This window comes from Squalius cephalus, assembly GCF_949319135.1.
Source record: "Squalius cephalus genome assembly, chromosome: 13".
NCBI lineage: Eukaryota > Metazoa > Chordata > Actinopteri > Cypriniformes > Leuciscidae > Squalius > Squalius cephalus.
Window position 1 is genome coordinate 30,256,019 of NC_137134.1, and position 14,328 is coordinate 30,270,346.

The 14,328-nt window shown below is 36.5% G+C and overlaps 1 protein-coding gene across 1 annotated transcript in view; it reads left to right on the forward strand.

Annotated features, from left to right (window-relative positions):
- Positions 1 to 5,861: 5,861 nt before the first annotated feature.
- LOC307169827 (cell adhesion molecule CEACAM1-like) overlaps positions 5,862 to 14,328 on the forward strand; it is a 444,926-nt gene continuing 436,459 nt past the window's right edge. Inside the window, exon 1 of the mRNA XM_079890655.1 lies at positions 5,862 to 5,988. Within this exon, the coding sequence (XP_079746781.1) occupies positions 5,928 to 5,988 (61 nt within the window). The 5' untranslated portion in view covers positions 5,862 to 5,927. The remainder of the gene's footprint in view (positions 5,989 to 14,328) is intronic.

The following is a 14,328-nucleotide window of genomic DNA, read 5'->3' on the forward strand; positions in this document are numbered from 1 at the left end:
AAACAATACAGGAATGTTGGGAGTATTCCAAGTTTCAGGGGCTTGGGTTTGGATGGACAAGAGAAATGAGAGTGAGGGAATATGAAATGGAAGCCTTAAATTTCACCACGGCCAATCCAGTTAGTAGAATTCCACCATGGCTCTTTCCAGAAGTAAAGGTTGATATTAATATATTGGAAAAGAAAAGAGAATGGAGAATTGAGGAAATAGGAGTTAAAACAAACCTTTACATAAGAAACAGTTACTATAATTATTTAAAGATTTATACAGACGGATCCAAGAATAAACAGGAATGTGTGGGAGTTGGAATATATATACCAGAATTTAAAATCCATTTCTCCAAAAGACTATCTGATCGGTTATCAGTGTACACAGCAGAAATAGTGGCAGCCATTATTGCACTACAGTGGGTTGAAGACAGGGGGGCAGGGATTTGTATTATTTTGAAGGTACCCCCGGGCGCCGCCATTGGCTAGCGGAACCCCACCTGCAGTTAGCATCCCATTGACTCCCATTCATTTTGGCGTAACTTTGACAGCGAATAACTTCACATCTGAGGCGTTTAAATACTCCATTTGTCCATTATTTATTTCTAAAGAAACACGAAAATGTATAAAAGGCTCCATTACCTTGTATCTTACGTTATGGCCCTGTAGAAGCAGTTTTTGTAAAAGTAGGCTAACGATTGCGTCACAGCCACACGACTCTCTGTCGCACAGTAGAATTACCGTATGGACAGGAGGAGACGCTCGCGGGCAATCGGGAGGACGTCGAGGCAAAATGACAAAGTAATTAATCAGAACACCTACAAAATATTTTCTCCTGCTCCAAGATCATGGACAGCTCCTACTCACGCTCTCCGTCTCTGCGAGTTTCGGAAGGTAATGATTCAGATTGATCTTGGCTCAGCTACTAGAAGACAGACGGTTTGCTCACGTCACATCTACGTCGTCGAGCTCAGTTTGAGTCTGCGCAGTACGCTGGACCCCCAGGAGGTAAGATTTTCTAATTGGCTTCACTTTGTCTCCGTTGAATCCAATGGGGTCGCTGTGTCCATTTCTTTTACTGTCTATGGTTGAAGAGGTCAGACTTGATAGGGTGGTACTGTGCACAGACTCTTTGGCCGTAATTAAAAGTATTCAGGCAGTAACATCAATAAGAGAGGATCTACTAATAGAACTTTTTAACAGTTTATTTAGATTACATCGGGGTGGCATAGATGTTCAGTTTTGTTAGGTGCCAGCACATGAGGGGGTTAAAGGGAACGAGATGGCAGATAAACTGGCCAAAGAGGCACTGCTAAAAGTAATTATAATTACAATTCCATTAGGAAAAGGCGAAGGTAAAGCAGTGGTTAAAAGGAAAGGTCTTGAAATATGGCAGAAACGATGGGAGGAAGACAGAAAAGGTAGGAGATATTATAAAATACAAAAAAGTGTCAATATAAAGAATTACATGGAAAAGACCAGGCGAGAGTAAATTGTAATGACTAGACTGAGAGTGGATCATACAGGGCTGAATGGTACATTATTTTTAATGGGGAAAAGGAATAGTGAGAACTGTGAAAACTGTGGGGTTAAAGAAAATGTTGAACATGTAATATTGTACTGTACATTGAATGAAGTGGAAAGACAGGTGCTTTGACAGGGAGAATTATCTGGTGTGGGGATTTTAATGCACACAGTACATTATGGGGAGAGAAGGATGATGTGAACGGGAATGTAATTGAAGAATTTATGGAAGAGAAAGAGTTAGTATGTCTGAATGATGGGTCTGGCACCAGAATAGATGTGGCAAGAGGAACAGAGTCAGTAATAGATCTTACTATTGTTACAAAGAATATTGCAGGTAAATGTGATTGGGAGGTACTGAAAGAAAGTACAGTAGGGAGTGATCACTATCCTATTAGAATTCAGATAGGAGTGGAAGTAGGGATTGAACATGGAGTAAGAGAAGAGAGATGGATTTTAGAAAAAGCAGATTGGGATAAGTATAGAGAAGTGAGCAATACATTAATACAATCTGTTGATAAAAATCAAGGTATTGAGGAATTATGTTGTAAAATTAGTAGTGGTATAATTATTGCAGCAGGAGTATCAATTCCAAAAACTAAGCCTAAGACATTGAATAAAATAGTACCATGGTGGTCAAAAGACTGTAAGGAAGTAATAAAAGATAGAAATAGAGCATTTAAAGAGTTAAAGAGAACACATAATATTCTGAATTTAGTTCAATATAAAAGAGCCCAGGCGTTAGTCAGGAAAACAATAAGGAAAGCTAAAAAAGAGCATTGGAAAAAGTTTTGTGATTCTATTGGACGAACTACTCCAGTGGAGAGAGTTTGGAATATGATTAAAAAAATGAAAGGGAATGGAAGGGAATATGAGTATCCAATGCTGATTGAGGGGCAAAGAACTATCATTAGTAATAAGGAAAAAGCAGAGGTTATAGCAAAAACATTAGTCAAGGTGCATAGCACAGGCAATGTAAATCGTGAAGAAAAGAGAGGTAGAAAAGAAACAGTAAGAAAATATAAGTGTGTGTTTGACAATCAGGATAGAGAAGGGGATGTATTGGATGTATTATCCAATTTTTATTTAGTTCTGTAAGTCAGAACTAAATATGGCATTGAGGAAATTAGGTTAGTCATCTCCAGGGAGAGATAAAATCTGTTATTCCATGTTGGAAAACTTAAGTGATAAAGGGAAGGATGTTTTATTAAATCTATATAATTAAGTACGGATAGATGGATGCATTCCTAGATCATGGAAGGAGTCTATAATTATTCCTATTAGGAAACCTGGGAAAGATCCCCAAAAAGCGAATAACTATAGACCTATTGCTTTAACCTCCCAGATGGGAAAAACTATGGAGAGGATGATAAATGACAGGCTTAAGTATTGGGTAGAAACTAAAGAATTGATGCAAAATTATCAAAGTGGATTCAGGAAAGGTAGAGGTACCATGGATCCTATTGTATGCCTTGAAGACATAATAAGGAAGGCTCAGGTGAACAAAGAATCGGTTGTTGTAGTATTTTTTTTATATTGAAAAGGCATACGATATGTTGTGGAAAGAAGGTATGCAAATTAAGCTTAAACTATTGGGAATTAAGGGAAGGATGTTCCAGTGGATAAAAGGGTTTTTATCTGACAGAACAATTCAAATCAAATTAAATGTGGAATTAAGTGAGAGTTAGGCCCGTTCACACCAAGCACGATGACTATAAAGATAACGATAAAGATAACTATATATGCGTCCACACCAACGACCGACAACGGTCTTTTTATTCTAAGCACGCGCGCGCCCGGATGATCCAGATCCATTTTAAATGCGCGAGACCTTTAAATTAGAGTGGATTCTGATTGGCTGTCAGTGTTTTATCGTTCGACAGCTGGAAAAAAAATCGTTCTGAAAGTGATCCCAACGATATCGTTCCTCATATCTTTATCGTTATAGTTGTGGTGTGAACTCTGTTATTCTTTAATATGGAGAACGATTTTTTGAATTATATCTTTATCGTTATCTTTATAGTTATCGTCCTTGGTGTGAACGGGCCTTACTACAGTGTGGAAAATGGTGTCCCTCAAGGGAGCATTATTAGTCCACTATTATTTTCAATAATGATTGATGATGTTTTTAAGGATATACAAAATTCAGTTGGAGCAGCATTATTTGCTGATGATGGAGCAATGTGGAAAAAGGGAAGAAATTTAGATTTTGTGGTGAATAAGATGCAGCAGGCAGTAAACAGAGTCCAAGAGTGGGCTCTTCAGTGGGGGTTTAGAATCTCAATAGATAAAACAAAGACGTTATTCTTCTCTAGGAAGAAAATAAGTATGAATGTGAAAATAAAATTATCTGGGATAGAATTAGAACGAGTGGAATTGTTTAAATATTTGGGAATTTGGCTTGACAAAAGATTAACTTGGTCAATGCATATCCAGAAAATGATTGATAAATGCAAGAAAGTGTTGAATGTGATGAGATGTTTGCGTGGAGTAGATTGGGGAGCAAGTAGACCTGCTCTGAAAGCCATTTATACAGGGCTGGTGAGATCGATATTGGATTATGGGTGTATAGTGTATGGATCTGCTGCTAAAACATTGTTAAAGATATTAGATATAATTCAGAACCAAGGGTTGAGGTTATGCTGTGGGGCAATTAAGACCACGTCAGTGGCAGCAATACAGGTTGAGATGGGGGAGATGCCTCTCCATCTGAGAAGAGATCAGCTATCTATTGTGTACTGGGCAAATCTGAGGGGTCATACTGAAAAACATATGAGTCAATCAGTTCTAGGGCAGTGTCAAGAGAGAGGAAATGACCTAATAAGAAGTTTTGGTTGGACAATAAGGCAGAAGGTAATATCAATGGGAATCAGTGATCTGGAAATAAGCCCTACGGTAATATATCCAGTGGTACCTCCTTGGATATTGTCAGAAGTTCCAGTCGACTTAGGCTTATTGGAGGAAAAGGAGGTTAATGAAATAGATCATTATAGGGCTCAGAAGTATATAACAAGCAAATATAAAGAAGGAATTATATTATATACTGATGCGTCTAAACGGACTGATAAGAAAATGGGAATTGCTTATGTTATCCCTCAATTAAACATTGAATTTGCTAAAAGAATTAATGATGATTTAGCTGTATATACAGCAGAAATGATAGCAATATGGATGGCATTAATGGGGGTAGAGAGTAGTAGACCTAAACAAGCTGTGATAGCTTCAGACTCCAGCTCAGCTTTGATAAGTCTTAAGCATCTTCACTCTGAGTCTAGACAGGACATAGTGTTCGAAATAATGCAAGTAGCAAACAATCTGATTAAGTCTGGTATTAGTACTACATTTATATGGGTACCAGCTCATATAGGTGTAGGAGGTAATGAATTGGCTGACAAATGTGCGAAAAAAGCAGCAGAGAAGCCTGAAATAGAGGTGAATATTAAATACAGTAAAGCTGAAATTAAAAGTATAATTAAAGCAAAAATGAATGGCAAATGGCAGTGTTTATGGGATAATGAAAAATCTGGAAGACATATAGAATTCAAAGAAAAGTGGGAAAGAACAGGAATACATGTAGAAGTAAGCGTGAAGAAGATGTGGTATCTAGAATGAGGCTAGGTCATACAGGATTAAATAGAACATTAATTATAATGAAAAAACATAGAATGTAGAATATGTGAATTGTGCAATAGTCAAGAGACTATAGACCTTATGTAGCTCCGCCCCTTTTCAGCGCTGCGCTCATTGTCTTTTGACTTCCGGTCTGTATTTTCACAGCGTTTTGCGTGTTTATTAATGAACGGCTCGTTTTAAAATCTTCCCGGTCGATTTACATTTGTTAAGTCATCTGCTTTAAACATTACAGTCCTCATGATAACTTTCGTTAACTTTACATTAAGTAAATCCACTTAAAAAGCTAATTACTCCTGGACAGAAATGCCATATAAATATACAGAGCGACCGCAAAACGGAAGTTAAAAGACAATTTTCCAAAGATGGCGGCGCCCTTGTTTCTCTGGTGCATAAGGTCTATAGAACATGTAATTATGTATTGTCCTAAATATCATCAAGCCAGACAAAGATTAATTTCACAACTTGGTGAGAATCAGGTGACATTAAATTTGCATGATATATTGCAAAGAGGATCTGGTGAAATTTGTTTTTCTTTTTTGTTTTCTTTTTTGAAGATTACTGGGTTATTAAATAGAATTTAACGAAGTGTAGGTCGACGCTTGATCCACACTCCAGTCCAGATGGTGGCGGTAAAGCACCGAAAGCTGGTTGCCAACCGCCATATAAAAAGAAGAAGAAGAAGAAGAAGAAGAAGAAGAAGAAGAAGACGACCTACTCTATTTCCAATATGGAGGCCTTTAATGGAGAAGAACAGAATGATTTTACGATCAGAATCAAAACGTGATGCAAATGAACATCCTTCTCTTTTATTCGCTCTTGGTGATCTTGATTTTACTCGACAATGGTAAGAACTTGTTCAATCTCTCCCTGTGTTTTCTGTGACTGCAGTAGTAGCCTAGTATTATGGTTAGCTTTAGCTGGTGTGAAAACAGCGCCTACGTTTACAGAATTAAGTTAGATGTAACCAGGGCAGTGGACCCGATCGCCAAAACATTTTTGTTCAGTGGTTCTCAGTGAATCCGCATGATTCATGAGTCCACAGAGATCATCGCCCTCCAGCCGCTGGAATTCTGAGAACAGTTATGTTCAGTTGTTGTAACGAAGCCACGCTCCGAACTATTGTTTCGAAGCAAAAGATTCGTAAAGGTTTCGAAGCTTTATGTGTGCCGAAAAATCCCACTTCACACCTTAACGTAAAATATTGATACAACTTTTTTTTTGTACCAGTGGTTTTAATTGTTTGAAATGTAATGCTTGAAATACGATTTGAAGTGAAAAAAAATAAATAATAATTAAACTTAATTGCGGAGTATAGAAGTATTTCTTTTGCTCATCAGATCATTACGCAAATTCTGAAACACATGCTCAGCCAATCACAGAGAACGTTCACTGCTGACTCCCCTAAACATGGCTGCGTTCCTCAAAAACATCATAAGCATAAGGCAGTCTTAAGAAACCATTTCAAACACTAGATTCTGCGATTAGTTAAGGATTACGATGCTTTCGGGAGCCCAGAACAATCCTTGTCAGATGACAGAGAAGCACTGGGGACTCATGACTTATTTCACAATAAACAAATGGAAAGTGCACATGTAACGTTTCTTATAATTAGTTTATGCAATATTTGACTTATTAATTTTTTTTTAATTTATTTTACTTATTAAAACTTATTCAACTTTAGAAGTACACATGGTTCATGCTATTTTCTAATTGTTATTAATTATAAGAGGTGGGCATAGATAAATTTTTTTTAATCTAGATTAATCTAGATTAATTTTGAAATTAATCTAGATTAATCTAGATTAAAATGGCTCATTTGAATTCTGCCGAAGGCATTCAGAATATGTGTGCGTGCTACCCAAATAATGACTATAAAAGTAGCCTAAATCTTTGAGAACGGGTTTCTCAAGCCAGGTGGCGCATTAGACCAGGGGCTCATCTCCTGTTTCCAAAATGCATCACAAACTCCTTGAGAAAGCTGTTCTACTCATAGACTGTAAAAAGTTACTACTGTACTGTTACCGTCCGTAGGCAACATTAGGTAGGCCTATGTTATTATCAACTACTATAGGCTATCAATTAGGGATGGGCGATATGGCCCTAAAGTCCATATTGTGATATACATTGCAGCCTCTTGCGATAACGATATTATAATAAAACCATTTCAGAACAGGTTGCACAGACCCTGCTAAACAACTGCTAAATGTTTTTTTTTTTTTTTTTTTAAAGGGTGCATGTAGTTTTGAGAACATATATTGTGCAAAACTGTAAGTATACAACATCATTTTGCAGATAAATAAAATTTAAGTACACTAGCTGCAGAGACTTAAGTAGGTCTAATGTTTATTATGGCTTGGAGCTTATGAAACCCCAAATTTAAAAATATTCTAACTGATGTCTTTTCAGTTAAAAAGAAACACAACAACGATTCTTTAAATCGGGCGCAGACAGAGATTATGTTCTACACCACTCAGATATATTGGGAATAATACGCGCGCACTGGTATTCAGTGATATGTTTCGTTTTGAATTTGAGGTGGTAGAACGGATTAGTCGTGTGTTTACTTACCGAACTGTTACACCACACAGTCTACGTCGGACGGCTTAAATCCGAACCAAGTCCAAATAATTAATGTTGCACCGATCTTTTACACCAGCTTTCACTTTCAGCCGTGTTTACTTAAGATGACGACGAGTATGATGCGTTGCAGCCATAGACTGTAAAAAATATGGACAAAGCGTCTGTGACGTCACCCATTGACTTTCTGAAGAACGGTTTTGAAGCCGTTTATGGGGGGTATGGGCGGCGCCATCTTGGGAAATCCTAACCCCGCCCACCTTCTGACACAGCGCGCGTCACTCAGCTCACTGTGCTACTCCGGTCATCTGTGTATATTTTAGGCAACGAAATATGTTATAAAACACCATACTAACTCTTTTCGTTTTCATTAAGAAATCTTAAACATTATAGCCACACAAATTTGGTTCAGGCAACGCGTATTGATTATATTCACTGCACATAACGTTTGCCTATTTATAAAAACAAAACAAAATATAAAACACAAACCTGCCTCTTTTCGTTTTAAATATAATATAAAAATATTAAACATTTTAATATGGTCCAGGCAATATGTGCATTTGTACTAAACAACAGATTTTGCAGTAAACAACATTACAGATCATCTTCGTTGTATTAAAATTTAAAATGACAAAACTCAACCCAGTCTCTTTTTGTTAAATTTCAGTTTTATCAATATTAGCCATTATAAAAGTATAAGTAAAAGGTATAAGAAGCTATACAAATAAAGCAAACAATTCAGTCAAACATACAAAGTCAGCGCTCTGTCTAGTCTAACCATACAACGGTAAAGTTAAATACTTATAAAGTTAGGAAACTTCCCCTCAGACAAAACGATTGGCCAGGGAACAAGTTATAGATTCACAAAACCAAAAATCGCCCGTTAGATATACACAAGACGAATTATACCTCATGTTTAACCACTACAGAGACGCCAGGGTCAGCGGCGAACGTCTAGCCGAGGAAAAGCTGTTGCAGGCGGGGTACATGCGCCGAGCGCCCGGTCATCATCGCTGGATCTCACAACTGGAAAACATTTTCATAAATCTTTAAATAAACCACAGATTTGAGCTTTAAACAACTACATTCTCGCCTGAAAAACTCTTAAAACTACATTTCATGATACAGAAACAGTAGTATTATATTTCAAATGTGTTAAAAAATGGCGCTTCTTATGTTGTCATTCTCCAGTTGGCGCAGCCTAAGCTGTCAATCAAGCTGTCAATCAAAGTTAACCACGCCCTTATTTGTCATACATTTTATATCTAAATACTATCTAAACTAACGAGTTAGAAAAAAATTCACTACCCTCGCCATTGTCAGGCACTCGGAACCTATCGAAAAATACAATAAAAGTCCATGGGACCAACCTGTAAAGACATGAATTTATGCTGTGAAAACGGACATTTTAACATGGGGGCTATGGAGATTTGCTCCCTTTTGGGACCTTCCCCTAGCGGATTTTCGATGTATTGCAGTTTTTCGCACTTCCGGGTAGGCTTCATTTTTCAGATCAGAATGTTGCCGCTTGGTTGCAGCCGGGTGTACCTCGCGGCCGCGGGTAGATTGCGTCATCATCGCTTGTGTAGCTTGAGCCAGCTCCCAACCCAACTTGGAGAATAGATTAACGGCGATATTTTTTTTATCGCGCGATAAGAGTCTCGCGTTAACGCAGTGCGTTAACGCCGATAACGGCCCACCACTATTAATTATACACTCACTGTCAGAAAAAAAGTGCAATCGTTGTAGGCCTACCTAATATCCAACAACAGCCTGTCACTGGCTTTTTTACAGTCTATGGTCGCTGGCAGTCCCTTTGGAAAATAAACCATCTGGTTTACTGCAGTTCAACTAGGCTATTTACAGTAAAACTGCAGTAACAAGTTAACAACTGCAGTAACCAAATTTTAACCTTAACCATGATATTTGTAGTAAAACCATGGTAATAATAATGATAATCAATCAATTAAAAAAAAAAAAAAAAAAACTTGGTTACAACAGTTTAACTTGTGTAACACCATAGATATTTTTCATAAGGGATGACGTGTGGCGGCTAGCCAATAGCCGCCCTCCCTGAACCATACACGGACACAAAAATAATATTATAAATTATTTAAATAAATATCACATCATATAAATATGGTAGAAAATCATTTGTGTAAAATGCGTTCCCCATATGTCCCTTTTGAGGCACATCTCAAGTTCGGCTGTGGGGCGAGCTCCCTGGAGTCGGGACTTTGTAGAAGTTTAGCCGATTGCTGATTCAAGATATAAACGTATTCAAGATATGACATAACATTTAGCCAATTAGCGTTCTCTAATATAATCTGAGGGGGCTTATTTCATCGCCCATGACCAGCCGCTGCTAAAATCAGGACTGATCTGTAGGCGCAATTTTAACTACATGACAAAGGCAGACGCAGTCAAGTCACGTTTATCTATATAGCCTAGTTCTTTTTACAATACAGATTGTTTCAAAGCAGCTTTACAGTGAAAACAGGAAAATAATGCAGCAAAGTTTGTTCATGCTGTACAGCAGATCTAGAAGAAAATAGCATCATAGTCCAGCTTAAGTAAGTTCAGTGATAGTACTTTTTTTTTTTTTTTAGTTCATTTGTCTATACATCCGCTCTGGAGAAAACCGTCATGTCATCGCCAACTGTCTGCAGGCACATCAATATTATTGATGAATATTAAATTGCCCCATCTAAGCAAGCTAAAAGCCAAAGTCGACAGTCTGCAAACTTGACTGTCGACTTTGACAAACTTGAAGGTAAAAGAGCTGGACCCAGACCAACATGCAGTTTTTTTTTTTCACCACATTGATTTATTTATTTTGGCAACACTTTACAGAATAAGGTCTCATTTTTCAACATTTGATAATGTATTAACTATCATGAACTAATAATTAGCAATACCTACATTTGTTACAGAAATTATGATCGTTTAATAAAAATCCAGTGTTGTTAATTGTTGTTGAAGAAATGCTGAAGAAGTATTGTTCATTCTCAGTTCATGTTAACTAAATTACTAATGTTAACTAATAAAACTTAATTGTAAAGTGTTACTGGTTTCATGTACATAGTGGTACATACATTGTTCTGTCTCATTTGTTTAAATCAGTCATGGAGGTATCCAAAATTTCAGTGAAACTGGTAAATTAACTCATCATAGCTGTTTTTATGAATAACCAGAAGTTAAGGTCAAGCAGATGTTCTTTAACTTTGCCTGTTCTGCAGCTGAAATTGTTTGATATGCCACAGCCCCACCTATACAATTATTCACCAGCCGCCACTGCGTCAAAGCTACACATTTGTACCATAACTGAATCTAAAGGGTACTACAAGGGTCCCATGGTACTAATATGCACAGTTTAGGGGTAAAGAACATACAAAGGTGTGTTCCTATGAGGTTACTGCCCCAGTAAAAAAAAATTAGCACTTTTTTGACAGTGTAAACAAAAACATAATGTAATAATTTACAGTTAAGGCTTATTGAATGTTAAAAAAATGGCTTTCAAGTATAATGCTAAGTGGACATAATTACCCATTTTATTCTTACAAGCAATTTTTAAAGGTCAGTTTGCATCAAAGGTTTGCAAGTTCTAGTGCATGCTTTTAAATGAAAAGTATCCTTATCAATATCTGTGATACTAGCCCTGTATTTACTTGGTTTCATATTTCTCGCCCCTACAAGACAGACTGAAGCTCACAGCGTTTTTCGCTTGATATGCATAAAGTTGAGAACTGCCCACCTCAACTTCCATATGAATGAATTGAAACCTAATGCTCACTCTGCTCCGCGCTATCAGAAACTCACAACAACAAAAGCACAACATGAAAAGTGAACATTAAAGGCTCTGTGGTGAACATGGCTGAAACCAGATTGAAAAGCTTTCGTTAGTTTTGACCCATATAAACTTGTGAACTTTAATATTTTTGGGATGGTGTAACAGGTAAACCTACAGAAATTAAATAATCAAACATTGACTTCACTGTATAAATTTAAACTGAATAGATATTAATCCTTATTAAAGCTACAAAAGTGATTCAGTCAAGAGCTGCGAGTGATTTTTACTTTGTTTTTGTTCTCTGGTGCTCTTCGCATGTCGGTCAAAAATGTTTGTTTTTTTTCAATGAAATGAATGTACTATATTTTAGTTCGATAAAGTTTTTTTATTTGATATTTTGTATTTCTAGGGGATTTCATGGTACTAAATTATATTTACGCTGTATTTAATCGATGTATTTGCTTTTTGAGCATAGACCTGAAAAATTTAATTTCGAAACAGACTTAAGTTTGATCTCTTTTCAGAGATGACGATTATTGCTGAAGTGAATAGGTTTTAAAAAGTTAACTTAAAAAAAGTTACAGAATTGAATGTTTATTGTTATAAAAAAAAAATATATTTATATAATATAATATTTTCAAAAGCATGTTTTACTCTAAAACTGTGAGAAAATCAAAGCCATAAAGCTAAACATGTTGTGTTCAAAATTTGTGTACCAAAAGTTTTCACTAGATGGAATTCGTCTCCAATTTATTTCCCGAATGAAGCACATGAGACAATTTATTTCAGGACTATTTATACTATTTCAGACTATTTCGAGTCATGTCCATGTTTATTTTTTCACATGGCAAGTGCCAAAGCCTTTACCAAGTTCCGTACCATTCCGAATTAAGAAACAAATTCTAAAAAAAAAAAAAAAATGTAAATTTTTTGGCCAAAAATTACCGAAGAGCACCAGCTGTATGTAATACTGTACTATACTAAAGAATATAAGTACTATAATATGTTTGCAGATATGTATAGAAAACATGCTGGTCACAGTTTTTTCTTATAAAAATAATGCAACAGCCATTTATTCTTCTTTGAATTGTGCGTTCCATGTCAGAATGTCTGTTTATGTTTTGGTCTGTGTGATTCTGCCCGTTGCCAATTTACCCAGTAGTGTTTCGACACCTCGGGTTGCCAGTTGGCGGAAAACGCATTATATATTGCAGTCATGGAAACCAGTGAACAAACTGAGTCAGAGATCACAGATCCTACCCGACCTATAAAGCCTCAGTATCAATAGAGAGCCGCTTCACAGATGCGCCAGCACGTATATTTGTGTGTGTTTTTTTTTCGTCTTAGCATGCTGAATGGTTTAATAGCACTTGAATGAATTATAGCACCGTCAAATAATGTAATGCTAGCCAAAGGATGCCAAGACAAAACATATGCTGCATTAACTGCGTTAAATATTTGTAATGAGTTAAACTGAACCAATAAATCCCATACTTTAAAGTGTTGACTAATGTAACTTGAATGCAATATGAGAAAAGCTTCTGCCAAATTAAAATGTAATGTAGCTAAACTATTTATATGGGAGATTCAAACCGCAGGATTAAAAATATATTGTAGAAAAACTGTTCATTTCTTCTCCAGGTGTTTTCGGGGTTGGATCAGAAGTGTCAGTGCTGGAGGGAGACTCAGTCACTTTATACACTGGTGTTAAAATAAACCAACAATATGATATTAAATGGTATTATTATAACACCCGCATCGCTCAAATCAATGGAGATCTCAACCAGACCTGTACAGATGTTCAGTGTAATGAAGGCACTGAGAGATTCAGAGACAGACTGAAGCTGGATCATCAGACTGGATCTCTGACCATCAGAAATATCAACACAACACACTCTGGACTTTATGAACTGAAGATCATCATCATCAGCAGCAGCAGTGAAAATATCTTCAATGTTACTGTTCATGGTGAGTTAGTGAATGTTTAAATGCAGTTTATATATGATAACTATATTGTTTTTGTTATTATGAATTTGTGAATCTATATATTTTTTCCCCCAATGATATTTGGTTATTTTTTCTCAGTTATAATACTTACCGTATTCAGATCTCGTACAGTTTTTCCATTGAAAAGTTGTTAGTTTTAACAGTTAATTGAAGCTGCAGTTGAGCTCAGAGGGAGATGACAATGTTTAATCACACCATCTCTGCTCAGCTTCTGTTATTAAAATATGTAAAATGGGTTTGAGTACAAAAATTGGTTCTTTTCAAATCGAAAGTTAAGAAAGGGTTTATGCCATTTCATTCGTTCTCTCATGTTGTGGCATTTGTTTTCGTCTAGAACTTTAGTCATCTGTTGGTTTGTGTCTCAGGTGTTCCTGCTGCTGAACGAGATGAAGTGAAGAGAAAGTCAGTGAAGGAGGGAGAATCTGTTACTTTAGATATAATAAAAAACACAAATAATGTGATGACGTGGTATTTTAATGACACTCTCATCGCTGAAACCAATAGAGATCAGAGTAAGATCTGTACAGATGTTCAGTGTAAAGAGAGATTCAGAGACAGACTGAAGCTGGATCATCAGACTGGATCTCTGACCATCACAAACATCACAAACACAGACTCTGGACTTTATAAACTACAGATCATCATCAACAACAGCAGCTTCAGCATCACTAGAGTGAAGAGATTCAATCTTACTGTCATTGGTGAGAATATATAATTTTATTCAATGCATTTTCCTTTGAGGAATTAAAAAAAAACAGTTAAATATTTTTAAATCAACTCAGTAAATGTTTAGTTGTGGCCTTTTTGGAG